The 23474-nt window shown below is 48.6% G+C and overlaps 2 protein-coding genes and 1 non-coding gene across 8 annotated transcripts; 2 read left to right on the forward strand and 1 right to left on the reverse strand.

The window, feature by feature from the left end:
* The first annotated feature begins 9227 nt into the window (after positions 1 to 9227).
* On the forward strand, positions 9228 to 14531 carry LOC100285585 (1-acyl-sn-glycerol-3-phosphate acyltransferase 4). Of its 6 annotated transcripts, none has more exons than XM_023300294.2 (5): positions 9228 to 9665; positions 9870 to 9929; positions 12157 to 12874; positions 13064 to 13194; positions 13910 to 14531. In XM_023300294.2, the coding sequence occupies exons 3-5, from the start codon at positions 12246 to 12248 to the stop codon at positions 14359 to 14361; spliced, it is 1212 nt and encodes a 403-aa protein (XP_023156062.1). In that variant the 5' UTR covers positions 9228 to 9665; positions 9870 to 9929; positions 12157 to 12245; the 3' UTR covers positions 14362 to 14531. The 6 variants fall into 6 exon arrangements, with proteins under 6 accessions (XP_023156062.1, XP_023156065.1, XP_023156064.1 ...); XM_023300297.2 differs by lacking the exon at positions 9870 to 9929 and adding an exon at positions 11672 to 11764; XM_035959645.1 differs by lacking the exons at positions 9228 to 9665; positions 9870 to 9929 and adding exons at positions 9936 to 11016; positions 11672 to 11764.
* Positions 14532 to 14726: 195 nt separating this feature from the next.
* Positions 14727 to 14798, forward strand: TRNAD-GUC (transfer RNA aspartic acid (anticodon GUC)). Its single transcript has one exon. It is a non-coding gene; the product is annotated as a tRNA-Asp (tRNA).
* An 836-nt stretch (positions 14799 to 15634) lies between these two features.
* LOC100279480 (uncharacterized) lies at positions 15635 to 19728 on the reverse strand. The gene is made up of 3 exons (NM_001152482.2): positions 18551 to 19728; positions 18128 to 18205; positions 15635 to 17234 (listed from the first exon to the last, which is right to left on the reverse strand). Exons 1-3 carry the CDS (start codon positions 19376 to 19378, stop codon positions 15885 to 15887), a joined length of 2256 nt encoding a protein of 751 aa, NP_001145954.2. The 5' UTR covers positions 19379 to 19728; the 3' UTR covers positions 15635 to 15884.
* Between the last annotated feature and the right edge of the window lie 3746 nt (positions 19729 to 23474).

The raw sequence follows: 23474 nt of genomic DNA on the forward strand, positions 1-23474 counted from the left end.
TCAGACACAGAGCGAGGGATGACCATGGGTAAGTTCGATACATAACCAAGGCTCGGGCTGCGCTCCCGAGGTACCCTAGGACATTTCCGAGACCAGCGGGAACGATCTTGTAACGGAATCCCATCAGAGGGAGGCATCGAGCCCTCGGACCCCGTCGACAGGGGACCGGGTCCGGCAGATCACTCGCAGGTACTTTTGGGCGCGCCTCCGGGCCTCTAGCCGACCCCTAGCGAATGGGGCACGGACGTCCACTCGAATTACCCGCCAGCAGCTCACCGGAGACACCATGTTCGGCGCCCCTCCGAGGGCAACATGGCGCTTTCCCCCCTCCTCCTTGCGGAAAGGCAACGCAGGGGCGTATGTAAAAAAGTCGAGTCTGTCCCTGATCGTCCTCTCGCCCTGTGTAGACGCTCGGGGGCTGCTCTCGCAAACTCGGCTCCGGCCAAACCGTTGACAACGTCAACATACCAGCCCGAGAACTTGGAACCCGACCGTGCACCCGGGCTACGGCCAGCTCGCATGAGGGAACGACCAGACCAGCCGAAGCATTACACGAGGCATTAAGACCTCGGAGGAGTCAAACCACTCCTCCGAGGCCTCGGGGGCTACACCCGGCGGGTGCGCTCGCGCGCACCCACCGGAACAAAATGCAACCGAGAAAGGCTGGTCCCCTTGCAAAAAAGTGCGACAAAAGCCTCCAAGCGAGTGCTAACACTCCCTTCGAGGCTCGGGGGCTACTGTCGGGGACCATAATTAGGGGTACCCTCAAGACTCCTAATTCTCAGCTGGTAACCCCCATCAGCACAAAGCTGCAAAGGCCTGATGGGTGCGACTAAGTCAGGGATCGGTCCATTCGAGGGACTCGATCACGCCTCGCCCGAGCCTAGCCTCGGACAAGGGCAGCCGACCCCCGGAGGATCTCCGTCTCGCCCGAGGCCCCCCTCCAGCGACGAACATATTTCCGGCTCGCCCGAGGCCCTGTCTTCGCCAAGAAGCAACCCTGACCAAATCGCCGCGCCAACCGACCAAATCGCAGGAGCATTTAATGCGAAGGTGGCCTGACACCTTTATCCTGACGCGCGCCCTTCAGTCGGCAGAGCCGAAGTGACCGCAGTCACTTCGCCGCTCCACTGACCGGCCTGACAGAAGGACAGCGCCGCCTGCGCCGCACCGACTGCAGTGCCACTTGACAGAGTGAGGTTGACAGGCAGTCAGGCCCGGCCTCAGGCACCATAGGAAGCTCTGCTTCGCCCGACCCAGGGCTCGGACACGGGCTAAGCCCCGGAAGACGGCGAACTCCGCTCCGCCCGACCCAGGGCTCGGACTTGGGCTCAGCCCCTGAAGACGGCGAACTCCGCTCCGCCCGACCCAGGGCTCGGACTCGGGCTAAGCCCCAGAAGATGGTGAACTCCGCTCCGCCCGACCCAGGGCTCGGACTTGGGCTCAGCCCCTGAAGACGGCGAACTCCGCTCCGCCCGACCCAGGGCTTGGACTTGGGCTCAGCCCCAGAAGACGACGAACTCCGCTTCGCCCGACCCCAGGGCTTGGACTCAGCCCTGTCCTCAGCCGACAGTCTCCGCCTCGCCCGACCCAGAGGCTCGGACTCGACCACGGCCACGGAAGACAGACTCGACCTCGACCTCGGAGGAGCCTCCACATCACCCAACCTAGGGCACGGGCCGGCCACGTCAACAGGAGGCGCCATCATCACCCTACCCCGAGCTGACTCAGGCTACGGGGAACAAGACCGGCGTCCCATCTGGCTCGCTCCGCCAGATAGGCAATGATGGCGCCCCGCACGCTCCCTGACGACGGCGGCTCTCAGCCCCCTTACGGAAGCAAGAGGACGTCAGCAAGGACTCGACAGCCCCGACAACTGTCCCTCCACCAGGCTCCAGCGCTCCTCCGACGGCCACGACACCACATGAACCGGGTGCCAAAACCTCTCCGGCTACCACGATGGCATGTACTTAGGGCGCTCGCTCTCCTCCGCTAGACACGTTAGCACTCTGCTACACCCCCATTGTACACCTGGATCCTCTCCTTATGCCTATAAAAGGAAGGACCAGGGCCCTCTTACAGAGGGTTGGCCGCACGGGGACGAGGACGAGACAGGCGCTCGCATGAGGCCGCTCGCTCCCTCACCCGCGTGGACGCTTGTAACCCCCTACTGCAAGCGCACCCGACCTGGGCGCGGGACGAACACGAAGGCCGCAGGATTTCCACCTCTCTCACGCCCGCCTCCGGCGACCTCTCTTCCCCCCTTCGCGCTCGGCCTCGCGCCGACCCATCTGGGCTGGGGCACGCGGCGACATTCACTCGTCGGCCCAGGGACCCCCCGGTCTCGAAACGCCGACAAGACCGGTTAGAAGTGAATTAGTGCGTGTTTGGTTTCGTCTAGATTGAAAAAGATTAGAGAGAATTAAATCTATCCATAGTCAAAATTGAATAGAGGTGAATTCACTCAATCCTTTTCGTTTCAGACGCAACCGAACATAAATGTATTAGAGGGGATTAAATATTTTACTAATTAAAATTAAATAATAATGATTAATTTGGTGACAAAAGTATCACGGAGGATTGGAGATGATTAATGGAGAAATAAACTAATTTTTCCCTTAATTTCCTTTAATCCCCGTGATCCTGGCATCAAATCATTATCCTCTCAACGCTTCGATCCCCATGTTATTGAACGAAGTTTTAGTGCATTTCACGGTTTGGCAGCTCTCACATGTGAACCTAATCATTAAAAATATCCAAAATATCTTGATCTCGTAACTCTATCCTGTCACTTCTCTTTACTGAGTGGAGCCAAGCTGTCAGCGACCTAACACCTTCCTCCTCAAGACGATGTTTGGTTACGTTTCACTCCATCACGTTTAGATTTGTGTAAACATGAAGATTCTCATAATTATTTGATTCTCGCTTATTTAGTTCAATAGGTTAACTACTAATTCTATGGGAAGCAAAAAATAATTTAGATGTATGGTGGAATTCTTGCTTATTTTCACCTAGAATCGATTTATAAGTGAAACTAAACAGTACCTCGTTCTGATCCAACGCCGCCACGAGCGGTAAGCGTCGCATGAGGAGGACAAGCACTACACCAAAATGCTTAACTTCCTAGGGCCTAAACCGTAGGAAGTTAGCGCAAAACTCTCGGAAGTTATACACACCGTCGGAAGTTAGCCGAAACCGTCGGAAGTTAGCCCGTCGGAACAAATTGGTCGGAAGTTAGGCTAACTTCCGACGGACTCTCGGAAGTTAAAGAAACTTCCGAGAGGGCGTTTCCCTCTCGGAAGTTAAGTGCTGACGCCGTCCAGCACGGGCTAACGTCGTCCGCGGAATAACTTCCGACGGCCTCTCGGAAGTTAACCATTAACTTCCGAGAGTTTTCTATTCCTCTCGGAAGTTAAATTGACCAGCACTAAATATACAATTTGTTTTTGGCAATTCAACACATTGCATACATAACAAATATATATAACAGCCACAATACACAACATATCACATATAACATCTCACATACATAATAATAACATAAGAATTCACAAGTCTCACAAGACACAAGTCTCACAAGTCAAATCCACTTCGACATAAGAATTCACAAGTCTCACAAGACACAAGTTTGAAGTCTCACAAAACACATCGAATGGAAGCCCACTGCTGTCGATCAACATCAGGAAATATCGAAGAGTGATGCTCGCTACCTCCACTCGCGAAGAGCGTATTGACAAAGTCTAACCCATCATCTTGTTGCTGCGTCGGCAAGGTAGCTGGAGGAGTCTCATATACCTATACAAATGACATTCACGGAGTTACATCGTAATGTAACAAGTAAATTATGATAAATTTGCATACCTGATGTTCGGTAGGTGGAGGTGGAGGTGAAGGCCAAGGAAAATGTATGGAAGGTGGAGGTGGGGGGCCATCGGAAACTGTATCCCTTGGGCTTGTGCTAGTTGCTACCAAATTTCCGAACACATTAATGTCAGTGTTTTAAATCAATACATAACTTAAAATGAATGATCTTTTTGAACTTACTTGTATCAGTGCTTGCTGTTGTTGAAAATGAGTAGCATAGTATTCTTGTTGAGCAGCATGTTGCCTCAAGTATTCCTCCTGAACCCTTTGCCGCTCCTGATGTTGCCTAAGCTCTTCTCGTAGTTGCTCAACTTCTGCAATATCCTGAGTAGAGCGACGGGAGCTACGAGCAGCAGACCTCGACGAACCTCCCCTCTGAACCGTCACCTAGCTCGAGTCGATGATGTTATCGAAAATCGAGTACCTTCAAACAAGTAACATCACAACAGATTCAAAAATAATCTATTGTACTTAAACCGATGAAATAAGATAAGGTATGTAGAGTCCACACCTTCCATGGGGTTTTCCACTACTTGCATACACAACCTGAGGATCAATAGGTGAGGTCCTCCAGTCGTAATATGATCCGTGTTGACTAGACATCGCCTCAGCATATGCAGCCTCCATACAAAAGAACAATGCAATCTTACATCACTGGGCACATACATAAATTCATATGAACAAAATCTACCAAGCATTTCAAAACACTCACCAGACAATCTGTTGCCTTTTGGCTACACAACACATCTGGATTTGCAGGATCTGGTCCTCTGTGACCCTTCAGGTATATTTGAACATCACTGGGCACTACACCACTGCTAGCTTCCTGTACGTACATTTGACAAACATTATAATCAGAAATGACATCAACTCATACACAATCAACAAAACTACACCACTGCTAGTTTCCTGTACTTACCATTCGTTTTGCCAAACGAAAGTGATCATCACATCCATACTTGTGATACGACTCGGTTCCACGATTCAGCCCTTTCCCAGGATGGTCTGGACCAGGAATAATTAGGGAAAGAAACATGTAATCATATTTCATGCACAGATGAGGTGGAAGGTTGTATGGAATAACAGGGATGAAAGTGGTAATCCGAACTGTTAGGACAAATTTAATATTTTAAAATAGATATGTATAAAATTTGATGTTGATCTTTTCTTATGTTATCGAGCATATTAGTACAAATATGAATAAAATATTACATACATTGTTTTATGTATTATTTGCTCCCTACAACACAAAAAGTTGAAAAAATTACCGAATTTATTTCCGAATCCATACCGAAGTTTATATCTATTATTTGAGAAAATATAGGATGAATTTGAGGTTTACCTTTTATGAATCTTAACAAGCTGAATGTTAAAAACAAGAAAACAAATTTGTATTGTATATTCTATATCCTATTTATTCGAAAAACGACTAAAAACTGATTACCGAAAAAATACCGTTTCCGACCGTTTTCATCCCTTCAAATACAGGCCAACAAGAATATGATGATGCGTTCGTATTGAAAGGTGTGAAACCATCTGTTGCCAACCCAATTCGAATATTTCTCGCTTCACTAGCAAATTCTGAATCAAAGTTATCTAGAGCCTTCCACACATCACTGTCAGACGGGTGCATCATCACATGAGTGTCCCCTCGTTCACGTTCTTTATGCCATCTCATGTGCCTAGCTGTGTTCCTCGAAAGAAACAAACGCTTAACATGAGGCGCAAGAGGCATATAACGAAGTTGCTTTTGGGCTACAGTTGATGTGACCATTTCACCATCATCGTTTTTAACCTCTACATATCTCGACTTGCCACACTTTAGACACTTACTATCATTCTCATGATCCTTCCAGAACAGCATACAATTATCTGGACAGACATCGATTTTCTGATAGTCCATACCTAGACCAGAGAGCAGTTTCCTGCACTGATACACGTCTTTCGGCATCTTGTGATTTGGTGGAAACACTTCACTGATTAAGTTCAAGAGCTCGTTGTAACAATTGTTCGAGAACACGAACTTGGACTTGATAGCCATAAGTCGAGTCACGAAAGCGAGGACTGAAACTGTTGTGTGTTCGTGCAATGGCTCTTCTGCAGCCTTAAGGAGGTCGAAGAACTTTTTAACCTCTGGAGGAGGCGTCTCCTCATGATTTGGTGGAAAGACCAAATCAGGATCCTCCCTTAAATCTTCAAGCATCTCGTCCATTCTATCGTACTCCACGTCGTCAGTGTTGTTGGCTTCCGGCGAATTTTCACGGGGAAAGTCCTCGCCGTGATACACCCATACTTCATAGTCAGGCATGTAGCCATATTTGCAAAGGTGCCCCGACAGAGTTCTCTTGTCTTGACATCTACAAATCCGACACATACTACATGGACAACACACATCCGTGCCGGTTCTTGATATAGCAAAAGCACGATCAATAAAATCCTCTGTCTTTCTTATCCAATCTGCTGAGGGATCATTCATACGCCAACCTTCATACATCCATCGACGGTCCTCGCCCACCATATTTGATTCTAAAATAGTAGAACACATGATTCATAATTTTTTTCCGATACTAAACGCATATCGATCGTGTCACTACATCTATAGGAAAAGATAGTTCCTAAATCCACCCATGAGTGACCGATAGAGCAACGATTTATGACGAGCAACGAGTCCGAACGAAATTTCAGCAGCATAATCTCGTTGTTCTCCATTTGCATGCCCATAAATGGTGCAATAGAGAACAACAGGGTTATGTCACCAAAATCTCGTTCGGACCCGTCATCGTCATAAATCCATAGCTCTATCATCCACTAACAGACTGTCCAAAAAGGGACAATTTCGGACCAATACGAGTCATATGTGTATATATCATGTGACTCGTGCCTATCCGGAATGGGCGACACATAGGTTTCACAACACTACGACAATTTTGCAAAAATATTACTAACACACAACAAACAAGAGACTAACATAATTCAATTACATGCACCACCTAGCTTATTAAGTTAATTAACTGTATTAACATAACTTTCTACGGTTTAAAAACAGTTAACTCTCGGAAGTTAGCATATTTAATATAAAAAATATAATATAAATACTCGGAAGTAGTTACCTGAAGCGACGACGGTGACTGGCGGAGCCGGGCCGGGCGAGTAGCGGGCGGGGCGGAACGGAGACGACGGGATGTGGGGCGGCTGAGCACCCGGCGGCGGGGAGGCGGCCGAGCAGACGGGCACGCCGGCGGACGAGCAGGCGGCGGTGGAGCGAGCGGGCGCCGGCCGAGCAGGCGGGCGCGCGGTGAGCGAGCGTCGGTGGAGCGAGCAGTCGGGCGCGCGGCGAGCAGGCGGGCGCGCGGAGAGCAGGCGGGCGCGCGGCCGAGCAAGCGGGCGCGCGGCCGAGCAAGAGGGCGCGCGGCGACCGGGCGGCGGGGGGCCGAGCAGGCGGGCGTCGGCCGAGCAGGCGGGCGCGCGGCGAGCAGGCGGGCGCGCGGGGCGAGCAGGCGGCGGTGGAGCGCGGCGGCACGTTCCGGCGAGCAGGCGGCGGTGGAGACGGCGTAGCGGGCGCTGCAAAATGAGAGACAGACAGAGACGGGCGCGCGCCGTTAGCCTAAAATTGATAACTTCCGAGAGGCCCTGTGCAAAACCGTCGAAAGTTAAGGCCTACCCCGATCGATCAACGTCTGAATACATAACTTCCGAGAGGCGACAGACCAGCCGTCGGAAGTTAACTTAACTTCCGAGAGGCCGTCAGAAGTTAACTTAACTTCCGAGAGGCTCTTGGCCGGCCGTCGGAAGTTAACTTAACTTTCGAGAGGCACTAGTCGCCGCTCGGAAATTATTAATTTCCTACGGTTTTGAAAAGAAACCGTAGGAAGTTATTTGCCTCTCGGAAGTTGCTTATTTTGGTGTAGTGAAGGGAGACAAGCACAAGCGGGGCACAGACGACAAGGAGGAAGCTCTAGTAATAGTCCACAAGGTCGCCAGTGCCTTGGCGTCGACGAGAGGAACAAGAGATCTGAGGATAAGGGTACCGTCATTTGGCTCAACACCAGAACCTCGGTGGGAGAGGTGTCTTTCGTGCGGTGCGCTGCTTCACGCACGACCACGAGGACCAAACATAAGCGCGCAGCCGCGAAGGTAGGGGCTATGACCGCCAAGGTCCTCTACGACGATTCGTCGTCGAAGCTCATCCCTTGCATTCATGGTGTCGCCTTCCTTGGTGTTCCTTGTGTCTCGTGTGAGAGGATAGCGAACGAACAGAGAGACACCAGATTTAACGGATATCTCAGCTACACTATATTTTAGTGAACACTTAGCATATCCAACGACCCCCTTAAATCAGTGCCCTAACTTAAAATATAGGGATCAACACATAAAAATGTTCTATTTTATTTTTTTATAAAAATATAGAGCACACTATGAGTGATCCAAAATACTACACCTCGTACCAGTACCCTATCATTTATTCTACACTATTCTCATCATTTTCTTTACTAATAATATAATTTACTTCATAAAATATATGATTTAGTGCTTAACTAACTGTTAGAGCACAATTTGTTTTAGTGCCCTAAACATTTTAAATGATGTAGTATTTAATTTGGAGCATTATTTTAAGTCACCGTATTGGAAATGCTTTTACATATCTTTGTTGGAGGTGTTGGGGAGCGTACCGAACGTTTTAGCGTCTATTGTTAGAGAGATAGTGTGCATAAATGAGATAAGAGCATCTCCAACAATGCCTCAAACCAGTGGCTTAAATTGAAACATGAGCCTTTACGTAGAAAAAACTACTCCAACCGTGCATCATTTTATAGAATTTGGTCAAAAAAACTATAGGACACCATCTCAAGTGCCTCAAATATACTACACTGTAGTGGGATGCCCTGTAATCTAAAATTGAGGCTTTACTGTTGTAGTAGATTGTTTTGTTAGTGCATTACTCATTGTTAAATTATAAGGTATTTTTATAGGTCACGATGGTGGAGGTACTCTAAGAGATATTTTTTTTACCGGCCGAAACTTCTAAAAATATAATTAATTTTATAAAATATAATAGTACCATATATATCTTTAAATACGTTTAATTATCTTTCAACGATCTATCTAGTAATATTATATATATAATTGTAAGGGTCTGGCTGTCAGATGGAGGGAGGAGATCTTTTTACGTGCGATGATACACTGAAAACGTTTGAGCAAAGTGAGGGATAGACGTTTTTCCCCTCAAGAAAGGTTGTCAACTAATATTTGTCTCTTTGTTTGTCGTCTAGTCTTGTCATGATTGTTTCATGCATCTTGAACTCGAATGTGACCTGTTGCTATCTGGGTCGATTTTTAAAACTCAAAACCCAAAATTGGCATGGACTGAGTTTGACGACGTGACGTGAGTGAGACCCAGAAGTTTACGTCCAGTCGTCCACCCATCCACCATGGACCACGATTAACCCTCCTGGAGGAGAGCGCAGATGGGGACGCGGACTCCATTCCACTCCACTGTTCTCGCTTTCCCCTCCACCGACCTGAGACACAGAGTGAGAGCCCGCAGACAAGTGAGACAACCCACCGCGAAACCGACATCCCAATCCGTCGGAATCCGTGGCCAGAGGCTCGCCGCCGCCCGCCGCCCGCCGCGTCAGAGACACGCTCTCCCCCGGGCCCGGACAAACACCTCCCGGCGGGGCTATTTTCTCACCGCGTGGTCTCTTTCGATCTATCAGAGCGACGACTAGGCTACCGCCGCCCTACGCCAGATGCCCTGGTCTTAGTCGGGCCCTTCTCCGGCAACGAGCACCTAACAGCAGGTTTGCTCGCTCTTTCTCTTCCCTTCCTGCTGTGCAGAAACCGAGCAGCACCCAAAGCCTTATCTAAGCTACTGTTTAGCTATCTGTAACCAGGCCTGATCTAACTGCAAGTGGATACGTGCATTATTCTTACTAACTTCGATTTTGATTATCGGTTGTACATGTGTATTCCCATTTCCTTTACTGGGTGTGCTGCTGGTCAAGTGTTACCATCGTCGCATGGGTGCCCTTTTTGGATTTACTCGCTGGGATGCTGTCTTGAAAGTATGTGCTGATTCTCTGCTATATCACGCAATGCCAGGCTGCTGTCAACCTTTTTTTGTTGAGTGTTATGAGCCTATGAATGGCCCCTTTGACATAGTAGCTTACAGCCACAGTTGGAGCGTGCTTTTGTACCATCTTTTTTTCTTCCCATGTCAGTCAGATTGGTGCTCATAAATGGAAAATAACTCTTCATTTATCTATATTTGTTGCCACTGGTCGATGTGCATAAAAACAGGGAGGTAAAATGGAGATCTAACTCCAAAGCGTGAATTGGTCAAGTCTTAATGTAAATTTGTCGTAGCAATTGTTAAGATGGCATTGTATTGGATTCTGGTAGGCTTTAGAGCAACTCCAAGAGAAACCTTAAAATAACACTAAAAACATTTATTGGTGAAAAACACCTTATTGAGACGTCCAACAATATCTTCATCCTCTCCCCAAAACATTCGCATCCCGAATCCGCCCGTCCCTCTCCCGCATATATTGGCGTCGCCGAATCCTCCCCAATCGCCCGAGCGCACGCGCACCCAGTTGTTTGGTACACAATAGTTTGCTCGCACCCAGTATCGTTGGTTTTGGAAGGCACGAACCGTCAGTGGCCACGGGAGGTTTCAGCGGCAGCGGTAGAGGAGACGGGAGAGGGTACAACAGCGGTGGAGGAGGCGGAGGCGGCGTCGACGGAGGGAGATGAAGCCTGGTTGCGGCGCTGCTCCGAAAGCGCCAGTGGAATCCATCGGAGGCAAAGTTTCTCATATGCAGATGGCCGGAGATGGAGAAATAGACTGTGACGGTGGAGGCGCCTTGCAAGGACCTCTCCGCCCATCAGTGCCAGGACGCGCAAGAGCCATCGCAAATCCATTTTCATTCCCCTTCGGATGCAGCGACGTGGCCTTCTGTTCATCCTTCAAGCTAGCGGCTAAAAAGGCATGAAACTGGGTGTTTAGGGTAGGAACGTGGCTACTTGTGTTTGTGTCTGATTGGGGTCGCAGGAGGAATCCATGATTAGCATCGCTGATGCTTTGTGTCAGTCTCCAAACACGGAGGTTTATGTTTCGCAGATCCATTCATGTCCGATTCATTAGACAAGGTAAATCCATCTAAAATTTTACCACATATGTTACTTTACTTGTGCACTTGGTAGTAATTGGTCATTCTATCTCTATGCACAGAGATTATGCATAATGAGCGTTATAGATTTTTGGAGTTTGCTATCAATGTCAATTACTGGAGTTTACTAGCAACTAAATTATTACTGCTTCCTAAATGCAACCGTTGTCTTGATGAACTTTTCCTTCTCAGCTTCATATCTCTCAGCCTAAGTCTATATATGAAGTTTAGTTGGTTAGTCTATTTAGTTCAGTTGGTTAGATAAGAATGTGACAATTTTAATTTCGCCACCCTCTTGCTTAGTCTATGTGACCTTGTGCTGAATTTACATAGTTCTTATTATTATCCATCCATACATGGCAGCTCGCTCATTAATTCATTATGGCGCTTTCAGAATTGAAACTTGTGCCTTGAGAACTGAAGCTCACTCATAATGTTTACCAAATTGCAATACATTGTTCAGTTTGTGCATAGTACCTGGGATTTGATATGAATACTTCAGGTTACTTCAATTTAGTCAGTGTCAGCTTGTGGTTAATTTCAGTGTATATTTTCTGAAATTGACCATTTGGTTTTCAGTTAGTGTTAGTTTCAGTCAGTGCCAGCTTGTGGTCAATTTCAGTTTTGTTTAGTAGGGATGACCAGCGATGCACAGGAGCTATGAACAACGATGACTACCGACCTGCAGCACATACGAGCCCATGACGCAAACGAGTTGGCCGAAATAGGCAAGCCATGACCCACGGAATCTGTTTCAAAATTATTAGGGATTGGTTATTAGCAGTCTGATGTGGATTTAAATTGTTTTTAGCGAGAATATTTTTTCATCAGCCCCAATAAGACGTTTTAGCAAACAAATTTTTAGTGTTCTTTTGGAGTTGCTCTTAGCGCATTTATTTACTTAAGAAAACAATTCTTGCATTATGCATGTCTCTAGAGACTCAGACTTGCAATAAACCTGGACTCCTGATTATAGTCTGTTTCCCTAATTTCCTATCAAAGGTAGGTTTTAGCACCAAACATTAGAGACATTTTCTTTCTAGTTGTGCTAATACAGCAATATTTACAGTGAACCTCTAATAACACTGTGCAGTTCTTACTTCTCCCATCATGTGTGCAGTTCAGATGATTCTGCTGGTGCCATAGGTGTGAAGTACTTAGTGGGGACTGGGGAGTGGGCGGACAAGATTTTCATTATAGCCATATAAAATGGAGTGTTCCAATTCAACTAGTTCCCAAGGGCATCATGTAGGAAAGTGGAATCAAGTGCAAATCATTGATCCTTCCATTGTTGAAATGGGACCAAGTCACCTTCCACTGAGTTTCATGAGAAGATGCCGTGGAGTATTGTGTTTGGTGATTATGATATTAACAGCATTTATGATGATGGTATACCTGTCCCCTGTTACTACTTTCCTTGTGAGGTTGTTCAGTGTGCATTACAGCAGAAAGTCTACATGCTTCCTGTTTGGGATGTGGTTAGCCATGTGGCCTTTTTTGTTTGAGAAGATTAACAAGACCAGGTTTGTTTTCTCTGGTGAAAGTGTGCCAGCAAAAGAGCGTGTTCTGTTATTTGCTAACCACAGGACCGAGGTTGACTGGATGTACTTATGGGATTTTGCATTGAGGAAAGGCCGCTTGCAGTGCATCAAGTATATCCTTAAGAAAAGTTTGATGAAGTTACCTGTTTTCAACTGGGCATTTCACATTATTGAGTTTATTCCGGTAGAGAGAAAGTGGGAGATTGATGAAGCAATAATCCGAAGCAGGCTTTCTGAATTTAAGAACCCAAAGGATCCCCTTTGGCTGGCAGTTTTCCCAGAAGGCACTGATTATACGTAAGATCTCTTTCCAATCTTTCTTCCCACATGCTTGCCTAGATCACTGACATGATTTGGATTTGCGCTCCAGGCATCTGGAACAATAATTTGAATCATTCACCTCCAATATTTTTCTTTTTGGCTTCTATGCTTCAACTGTCCTTTTATCTATCTGTATTCTAACTAGTCCTAATGTTAATATCTCAGTGAGAAGAAGTGTATCAAAAGTCAAGAATATGCAGCAGAGCATGGTTTGCCTGTTCTGAAAAACGTACTCCTTCCCAAGACAAAGGGTTTCAATTGCTGTTTGCAAGTGCTGAGGAGTACCATAGATGCTGGTTAGTGTTCACACTGTTCTTCTGAAATATTCTCTTCTTTATCGCAGCATTGCAGACTACCATTTGTGGCAGCCATGTCATGAAGTCTTACACTTTACAATGGACTCTGCGGACTTGTTGAAATCATTATTGAGTGGACTGCATGGTTGTTTTTGCATAACCTCTGTAATGGCCCTTAACGGTAGCTGCCAAATAACATTCCAAATGCATGCTAGGTGTAGTGGTGAGAGCTATTTCACTGAGTTAGCAGGTCACGTTTTCGAAGTTCGAAGCAGCCTCTCCGCATTTGCGGGAGAAGGCTTGTCTTGGTTTATCACTTTCCTAAACCCCACTCATACGGGAGCTTCCGGCATTAGGTCTATCCTTTTTTTTAAGGAGGTGAAACTAAATTTCCATGCAACTAATAATTAACAGGAGGCCTGAAGCATAGGCTGATACATTGGGCACCATTCAAAGTTGTGAACTGAAAAAAACTTGTATAACACTATGATATATTGATATTCTTTAGGAACTCGACCTCTTTAGCTTACTCTCGATAGTTTCAACTTTTTGCTCTGCGGATTCGCGCCTTAGGTTCCGATTCTTATTCGGTTCCATGTATTCATGGATGCACCCGGCCGTCTTAATACTCTTGCAATATTTTGGGTGTGCAAAAAAGCTCTGGTCTCTCGGTCGCATGACCCGCGCCCTGTGCCCTGTTGATCAATGCACGCAGTGTACGACATCACGATCGCCTACAAACACCGGCCGCCGACATTTCTGGACAACGTCTACGGCGTGGGTCCTTCGGAAGTCCACATCCACATCAGCAGCATCCAGGTCTCCGACATACCGGCGTCCGAAGACGGGGTGGCTGGCTGGCTGGTGGAGCGGTTCAGGCTCAAGGACGAGCTGCTGTCCGGCTTCTCCGCGCTGGGCCACTTCCCCGACGAAGGGACCGCCGAGGGGGACCTGTCGACGGCCGAGTGCCTCGCGAACTTCGCGGCCGTGGTCGCCGTCACGGGCCTGCTCGCGTACCTGACCCTGTTCTCGTCCGTGTGGTTCAAGCTCTTCGTGGCGTTCAGCTGCTCGTCTCTCACGCTCGCTACGTGCTACTCTGTACATCTGCCCCAGATGGTAGGTTTTGGCTCAGGTACCCCTGCGAGCATCCACGCGAAGGAGGCTTGAGCGTAGTAGCGTTGTGACTGTAACTGAGAGCTGTATGTATGTCAGCAGAGAATTTGGTACTGCTACCTGGACGCGGCTTTTGTATCACCACGTTGCTGTGTGTAGTATATGTGTTGGTCAATGTGTTTTTGCTACCGCCATCTTTTATCTGGTTCAAGTAATTGGGCGTATTCGTTGCCTAAGGTTTTGACCGTTTGAACTGTGTGCGGCCGCTGAGGTCCTTGTCATCGGCCGATCGCGTGCACCTGGCTGGTCTGGTTCTCGAACGATGGTCTGAGAACCATGGTTAGGTTTTCTTCTTCGATTTCCAGTTCTCTACCAAGATTATCGTTAATTTAACATTGAATATCTGATAATACAACCAGGTCGTTGTAGTATAGTGGTGAGTATTCCCGCCTGTCACGCGGGTGACCCGGGTTCGATCCCCGGCAACGGCGCCCCTTTTTTTTTTAAAAAAAAACTCTTTAGCTTTTTTTGTGTGTACCTTGCTCGGCTTCTGTTTGTTCTCTTTCTGTATCCAGTGACTGACTCTTCGTCGGTTTGAAAACGTAGTAGAGCACAGAGCCCATAACGGGTTACATATATGCCAAGCAGCATACGGTCTTCTCTTTGACAAGAATCCATTGGTATTTTTGTTTCGCCAAAACCTGTTTTCTAGGGCTGCTAAGCCGTGCTTTTTAACCTGTGTTTACAATGCTTCTCTAGAGAAGTTCTTCGCTCCTACGTCTCAAGCCTGTTGTGTCTCCTCGATCACTCACAGATATTATCCATTGGTATTTTTGTGTGTATGGCAAGCGATACATATGTAAATCGAGTTGAACTCTTTCTACTAAAGCAGTGGGTTCAAGTCTGGTATATCTCCTTGATCACTGAAAAAGGACGCAGTGGACGGAACGCGCCATCTGTTCTGCTGCAGCGTCATGCACCTCCTGCTGGTGGCCTGGTGCTATAGATTACACTGATCATATACTAGAGTTTAAATATAAGGATGAATAAGCTGGTAGAGATACCTTCTATTTTACTGTGCTATCCACAATAGAAAACTAAGTTTTCAGATACGCCGTTTAACCAGATTAACCAGTCGGGAATGCAGCTCGTCAACTCCATATTTTAGATTACCTTTTGAAACTGAATTTTATTATTCCTTCTCTAGAAATAATCCAGTATTTAAAAAAAACAGAATAATTATGTGCAATGCCACCACCACAAAAAAAACGCACTACGATAGCACGACAATAACCTGTCACACCATTATAAATAGAAGAGTTTCTTTGCACTCCAATTTCCTTTGCATGAGAAGAAAAATTATCCTCTTTCCACTAGATCATGGTGACATGGAGCCAGAGATACGCATACTGGGCGCAGGAAGTGTATTACAACACGCTGTCATTCGACGGGATGTCCAATCCACTCAGCAAGCAACATTACAAGAAACATACTTCTGGTATTACATAATCTTTAGTGTCTCGATTATGACTGGAACACTCATACTGAATCTACACCGGGGGCAACGCTCCAGATACCTATCTGGGGTGCCGGCCGCCTCTGCCACCTCTGCCATAGGAATGCCGGCCACCGCGGTGCTGCGTCCTTCCCCGGCCAAAGGATGACGAGCTCCCTTGATGAAACTGCCTGGAACTGAACTGCGGAGGCGAGCCTTGTTTCCCATCTTCACCGGGTGGCGCCGGAATCGTAAATCCTTGTGGATTTGGAGGCTGACCAAAGTTGCCTTGCCCCATAGGGGCAATAGACGCTGGACCAGATGGAGGGTTCGCTGGTGGTCTGCCACCGAACGGCATTGGATTTGCAGGCATTCCGGTCTGGTGCATGGTCTGAAGAAAGGGCATGGGCATTTGGTTTGGGAAGCCACTGAAGTTCTGGTTCGGAAACTGCTGCTGGAATTGGTTGGTCCCTGGGCCACTCAAGTTCTGGTTCTGAAACTGCTGCGGGAACTGGTTGGCTCCTGTGCCGCCACTGAAGTTCTGGTTCTGAAACTGCTGCGGGAACTGGTTGGCTCCTGCGCCACTGAAGTTCAGGTTCTGAAACTGATGCTGGAATTGGCTGGCTCCTGCGAGGAGGTTCTGCATGATGTTGGCGGCGAGTGCAGCTCCATCTACCCCCATGTTGGGAAGAGGAGGCTGTGGAAATCCACCAGGCCAAACCATATTAGGCTGCTGCGGTAAGAGCTGCTGCTGTGCCAGGTTCATGAAGCAGCCACCCATCTGATTTGCAAGAGGAACAGGTGGTGGCACAGCAGGGTTCATTGGGCCAGGCTGCAACATTGTTGGAGCAATCATAGGTGCATTTTGAGGACCCAATGAACGTGCTGTATTTTCAGTACCTGCAGGAGCCATATCTGAGCGGCGAAAATGAGGTTGTGGCTGGTGACCTCGTGTTGATGTATCCAGGTTCCTTGGCGGCATGGGCTTCCGTATTCCGCTACCTCTAGGCTGTGATCCCTTCATGTAACAAGAAGTCTTCATAGGCTCGTGCTGTCTATCAGTCTGCCTTTTTGCTTGACGTAATGACCGTTTGTACTCAGCCTCCTTTTCATCATCAGAGAAATCAGGTAAATCTTCTGCATCTTTGTCTACAGAATCAGATTCATCATAGCCTTTTGCATAGAGCTCCTTCATATTCAGGATGTGGTCTGCAAACTCCGCTACAAAACAGACATCGGTTCCTGCACTGATCCCAGCAGGTACCTCTTCCTCAGAGTTGTACCGCACAAGGTAGTACGGGTTCTTAACAGGTCCAAACAACTCATCAACTATACCAAGCGGCATCCTACTTTCTGTTATCCAGAGAATTGAACCCTCATTCAGGGGGTTGTGTTGGACTGAACCTTCAACAATTACTCTTTCACCCATTATCTGGATAGATAGCAGACAGGAAAATAGTCAGGATATGAACTCAAACATTGTACGGTATGACTAGATCGGCCATTATATGAGAACAATCCAAAACACCACAATTGAGAAGTATTTTATACCCAAAAACGCTAACAGCTGCAGAACAAGTAAAAACAACTACCACACCTCAGGTACCTTTAAGCTTCTGATAGCACTAAATATATTGCACACACAGTTTCCCTTATAAAAGGAAGAAAATGTGACATTCAGTAAATTTCATCTGAGTCTCTAAACAGTCAGGAGACTGGAGGGTTTCAGTATATTCTACAAGTTCTGCCTTTCTGGGTGCCCCCAGGGATCAAAAGCAGGTCTAGTTATCAACCAATTCAAGCAGCTAAATTTCATTAATTTTAGGTAATAACAATTTCCTAAGAAGGTCCGAAATGCTACAAAAGATCCAACACATTACCTTCCACAAAAAAGTCCCGCTGCTTTTAGCAACTATATGGGGGGTGTTTGGTTTGGGGAAAACCTCCCTAATCTTCTCCTCACTATTTGTTTGATGTCCGGAATAGAGTAGTTTAATCCATCACTAATCATCCCACAAAAGCTAATAATTAGTATAGGCATAACGAATGGGTTGATTCCACCAAAATTAATGGGATGAACAGATGAACTCATGATGCACCACTTCATCTATGAATGGGGTGGTTCCTCAAACCAAACACACCTTAAATGTATGAACTATGAAGTGAACCAGTTTTATCTTCAAACAATGACACCATGAGATGAAATAAGCAGATAGTCTAAATACACATAAATATAAGGATAACACCAACTTTTCTTGCATGGAATATGAAAAACAAATATTAAAGTATCACAAAAGGGACCTGCGCAGGAAATATAAGACTTACAGCTGAAATAGTCCCTACTGGAAGAGTCTGATGATGTGGTTCCAACTGTATTTCAATTTTTGGGACTGGTGGAAGAACCTGTGGTGTATATCGACATTAGAAGATGCATACAAATACAAATGTAAGCAAATAAATAAGAACGTTGAAAACTGCTTATGTCGTTTTGTAGATCCTGGTAGCAAAAAAATAAGAGTATCTGTTAGAACCAATTTAACATCATAAGCATAACCTTAATTTGGATTCAAACAATAGGCTATTCTTGAAAATTAACTGCATAATAAAACTTGTTTAAATGTAATTGCACTATCTAGAATCATAGTGACAACCCATTCACAAATGATTAACACAGTATCGTAGCAAGAAAACCAAACCTAATAAGTATCAAAAGAAGACGCAACTCATAGGATACTGCAACTCAAATACCTCTGCTTCATATTTGGACTTGGTGCCTCCCTTTTGTTCCTCATTCTCCACATCGCTCCCCATCATCAACTCGCCTTCCTCGAGGAGGCTCTGCAGGTTATCAGCCTTACCACCATGCCTCCTAACTTCCAGCCCTTCCTCTTCGCTGCTTGAGGCTTCACTTGATTCCTCATCCTTGTTGACCCCCTGCTCTTTCTCGTCCTCGCTGCTTGAGGAATCCTCGCTGGATGACAGCTCGTCATCATCCTCGCTACTCTCTGATTCCGACTCTTCATCGCTGCTCTCCTGCCCTTCCTTGCCACCTTGAGCTTCCACTTCCACGGACACCATGGTATTCATCATCTCAGCATCAGCAGGTGCGGCCGGTGCCTCCTGCCCTTCTTTGCCACCTTCCGATTCCACTTCAACGGATACAGTGGTATTCATATCAGTATCAGCAGCTGCAGGCGGTGTGGCAGCCATCTTCATAGCAACCGCTTCCTCTGGAATATCCTCTCTCACGGCCAAATCGCCGATCCCAGACACCAGAAGCTGATCCGGGGCAAGCAGCCCGTCCAATTCGCTGCTCACCACCTCGACCTTCTGGTCCTTCACACCAAACTCGAGCTCGAAGCTCTTTTGCGCCGCCGTCTCCAGCGTAAGCGGAACCGCCGCCGCTTGCTCAGCGAGTTCGGGGCCCTTTGCCTCTAGCTCGCTCGACATGGCCGGGTCGAAGTCCACGAGCCACTCCTCGATGGGGTCGAAGCCGCTGCCTGGGTCCGGGTCCGAGTCCGAGGGCGGGCACGGCGGTGGGGATGGGGACGCGGGCGGCTTAGGCTGTCGCCCCATAGGCGACGGAGGCGAGGCTGGGGTACTGGCGATGGAGAGGGAGGTGGTGCGGCGGCTGCGTCATGGGTTTAGGGCTTTAGATTAGTGGCGCCGCGATTTTGGAGGATCGGAGTAAGCGTGGCTGCGTGGGTACGGAGCCAGCTCGGCTCTGACCGTTTAGCTAGCGAGCTACAACAAGCTTCCGGCGGCTGCGGCTGCAAGCGGTGCCGGCGACTGCAGTGGATGAGAGCGTCAGGACCCGGGCGAGCGGAGGAGTGGCGGGCTGCCGGCACTAGCACCTAGCGGGTCAGACCGATGGATGGAATCACGGAGGAGTGGAGCGGCGGACTCGGGCAACTTCGGAACAGGAGGGCTGGCGGCGCGCTCGGTCCGTTCACACGGCGACTAGGGTTGGTTTTGCTGGGCCTCCCTTGTGGGCGTGGGCCGGCAAGACTCGCTTATAGGCCGGTCGGGAGCCTGAGCATTTGACTCTTTTTCGGCTTTCGAACCTGTTTTTGTATTATGAAAGGCAAAAGTCAACGAAAGAGATAAAAAAATCAACTACTGTTTTAGATCAAAAGCTCTTTTATTTAATATAAAACTCAAACCAGATCATTTCTATTTTTACCTGCCACTCCCTCCGTCCCGAAAAAGTTGTCGTCCTCGAAGCATTTGTTCCATAAAGCTCGTCGTTTTGATGTGTGTGAGTCTAAAAAAAATCCTAGCATCTGATTCTAGACAAAAAAAAAGTGTAATAAAGCAGTGGCAGTAATGTTGTGTGCACAAGAATCATTGCATTTAATTGGGTATTGTTGCATTCTCTGAGTTGGCTTGTTTTCTCACATGTAATGCTAGAACGGTAAGGTTTATGGGACGGACGGAGTATAAAGATGGACAACTTTAAAAGAATATTCACATTTCATTATTTATGAAGATGCCAGTTTATTGTTTTTCTTCTTTCTCATCTCTAATCTTTTCATGTTATGTCAAACCTGGGTTTAATACCAAATCCAGATGTATCTTATATATATGTTAAGATTAAATTTCACACGTATAATAACTCAGTGTATAGAAATCAGTGTCACAAAATTTATTATAATAGTAAAATGTATTTACAAAAATTAACTAAATAATACAACTAAACGACAGCGCCGGCGATGTTGAGGACCACAATCCCGATCACGAGCCACGGGAGCGATGACAGTCGAGAACTCTTCTCCTGCTGATTCCATTCTGAATAACAAATTTCGCAAGGGTGGGCTCATTTATGGTGTGAGCTCAGCAAGTGTATAGAGAAAAATATGCTTACTAAGGAAAAGTCTGAGGCTAAGCATTAGCTTTTAATTAAGTTTGTCAAACTTTTATTAGTAATTACTAAGTAAATACTAACCTAAATATATAAATAGTAACAACTAAACTGTCATACATAAACCAACCACATGCATGTTAGGTTAAATTTACTTCCATATTGTCGGCGTCTCGGACCCAGGGGTCCCTTGGACCGACCAGTGAAATCGCTGTGTGTCCCTGCCCAGATGAGTTGGTGCGGGATGGAACAAAGAGGTGGGACAAGCCTTGTATTATCCTGCACCAGGGGTGCCGCTCGCAGTAGGGGTTACAAGCGTGTCGCGTGAGAGAGAGAGGGACACAGAGCTCGTCCGCCGCTTCCCTCGCGCGAACCCCCCTCAGGGTGGCCCTGGACCTCCCTTTTATAGAGGCAAGGAGAGAGTCCAGACATATAACAGGGGGTGTAGCTATGCGCTAACGTGTCCGGCAGTGGAGTGCCTAAGCCCTGTGTACATGCCAACGTGGCCGTTGGTGGAGAGCTTGGGCCCTGTACATGTGATGGCGTGGCCGTCGGAGGAGCGCCTGAGTCTTGTAGGAGCACAGCTGTCAGCGCGGCGAGGATCCTGCTGACGTCTCCTTGCTGTCGTAAGGGGCTGAGAGCCACCGGCGTCATGGTGCACGCGGGGCACCATCATTACCCGTCGTCGGGGTAAGCCAGATGGGACGCCGGTCTTGTTCCTTGTAGCCTGAGCAGGCTAGGAATAGAGAAATGATGCATCCCCTATTAGCGCGGTCAGTCCGAGCCCAGGGTCGGTCGAGGCGGAGACTTCTCTTGAGGCTGAGGCCGTGGTCGGGCGAGGACGCGATTCCTCCCGAGACCGGGGTCGAGGCCGAGTCCGGGGGTCGAGCGAGGCGGAGACCTCCTCCCGAGGCCGGAGCATGAGGTCGGGCGAGGCGGAGCTTCCTGTTGCGCCCGAGGCCGGAGCATGAGGTCGGGCGAGGCGGAGCTTCCTGTTGCGCCCGAGGCTGAACTCAGTGGTTGATCGTGACTTGTTGTCAGTCGTTGCCGGGGTGGCTGACACGGCAGTCGGAGCGGAGCGAGCGGCGCTGTTTTCCTGTCATATCAGACAGTAAAGAAGAGGGGCGAAGTGACTGTGGTCACTTCGGCCTGCCCGTCTGAGGCGCGTGTGTCAGGATACGGCGTCAGGCATCCCCTGCATTTAATGCGCCTGTGAAGCGGTCGGTTGGTGAGGCGGTCTGGCCAAGGTTGCTTCACAACGAAGCCTGCTCGAGTTGGGCCTCGGGAGAGCCGAGGGGGCGCCCGCTGCCTGAGGAGGCCCTCGGGCGAGGCGTGAACTCGTCTGGGACTACTATTCCAACCCAAGGCTGGGCTCGGATGAGATCGTGTCCCTCGGGTTAGACGAAGTCTTGGCTTCAACCGCACCCGTCAGTTGCTCTGAGGGTGTTTACCAGCCATGATTAGGAGCGTTGGGGGTACCCCTAATTATGGTACCCGACAGTAGCCCCCGAGCCTCGAAGGGAGTGATGGTACTCGCTTGGAGGCTTTTGCCGTGTTTTCGGTGAGGGGACCGGCCTTTCTCGGTTTTTGCCTTGTTCTGGTGGGTGCGCGCGAGCGCACCCGCCGGGTGTAGCCCCCGAGGCCTCTGAGGTCTGAATGCTTTTCGTGGTGCTTCGGCCGGTTTGATCGTTCCCTCATGCGGCCCGGCAGTAGCTCGGGTGCACGGTCGGGTTCCAAGTTATCAAGTTGGTTTGTTGACGCTGTCAACAGTTTTGGCCGTAGCCGGGTGCGAGAGCGGCCCCCAAGCCACTGCATGGAGCGAGAGGACGATCAAGGACTTTCCCGACTTTTATTATACGCCCCTGTGTCGCCTTTCCGCAAGGAGGGGGGAAGCGCCATGTTGCCCTCGGAGGGTGCCGAACATGGTGTTTCGAGTGAGCTGCTAACGGGTGATCCGAGTGGACGCCCGTGCCCCGTTCGTTAGGAGTCGGCTGGTGGCCCAGAGGCGCGCTCCAAAAGTACCTGCGGGTGATTCGCCGGACCCAGACCCCTTCGACAGGGTCCGAGGGCTCGATGCCTCCCTCCGGTGGGATTCTGTTACAAATCGTTCCCGCCGGTCTCGGAAATGTCCTAGGGTACCTCAGGAGCTGTCGGGTACCATATTTAGGGGTACCCCCAACGCTCCTAATCATGGTTGGTAAACACCCTCAGACCAACTGACGGGTACGGTTCAAGCCAAGACTTCGTCTACCCGAAGGACGCGATCTCACCCGAGCCCAGCCTCGGGTTGGAACAGTGGTCCCAGACAAGTTCACGCCCTAATCATGGCTGGTAAACACCCTCAGACCAACTGACGGGTACGGTTCAAGCCAAGACTTCGTCTACTCGAAGGACGCGATCTCACCCGAGCCCAGCCTCGGGTTGGAACAGTAGTCCCAGACAAGTTCACGCCTCGCCCGAGGGCCTCCTCAGACAGCGGGCGCCCCCTCGCTCTCCTGAGGCCCGGCTCGGGCAGGCTTCGTTGTGAAGCAACCTTGGCCATACCGCCTCACCAACCGACCGCTTCGCAGGCGCATTAAATGCAGGGGATGCCTGACGTCGTATCCTAACACACGCGCCTCAGTCGGCCAGGCCGAAGTGACCGCAGTCACTTCGCCCCTCTTCTTTACTGTCTGATATGACAGGAAAACAGCGCCGCTCGCTCCGCTCCGACTACCGTGTCAGCCACCCTGGCAGCGACAGACAACAAGTCACGATCAACCACCGAGTTCGAGCCTCGGGCGCAACAGGAAGCTCTGCCTCGCCTGACCT

Source organism: Zea mays, chromosome 6 (genome assembly GCF_902167145.1).
Source record: "Zea mays cultivar B73 chromosome 6, Zm-B73-REFERENCE-NAM-5.0, whole genome shotgun sequence".
In the NCBI taxonomy this organism is placed as follows: Eukaryota; Viridiplantae; Streptophyta; class Magnoliopsida; order Poales; family Poaceae; genus Zea; species Zea mays.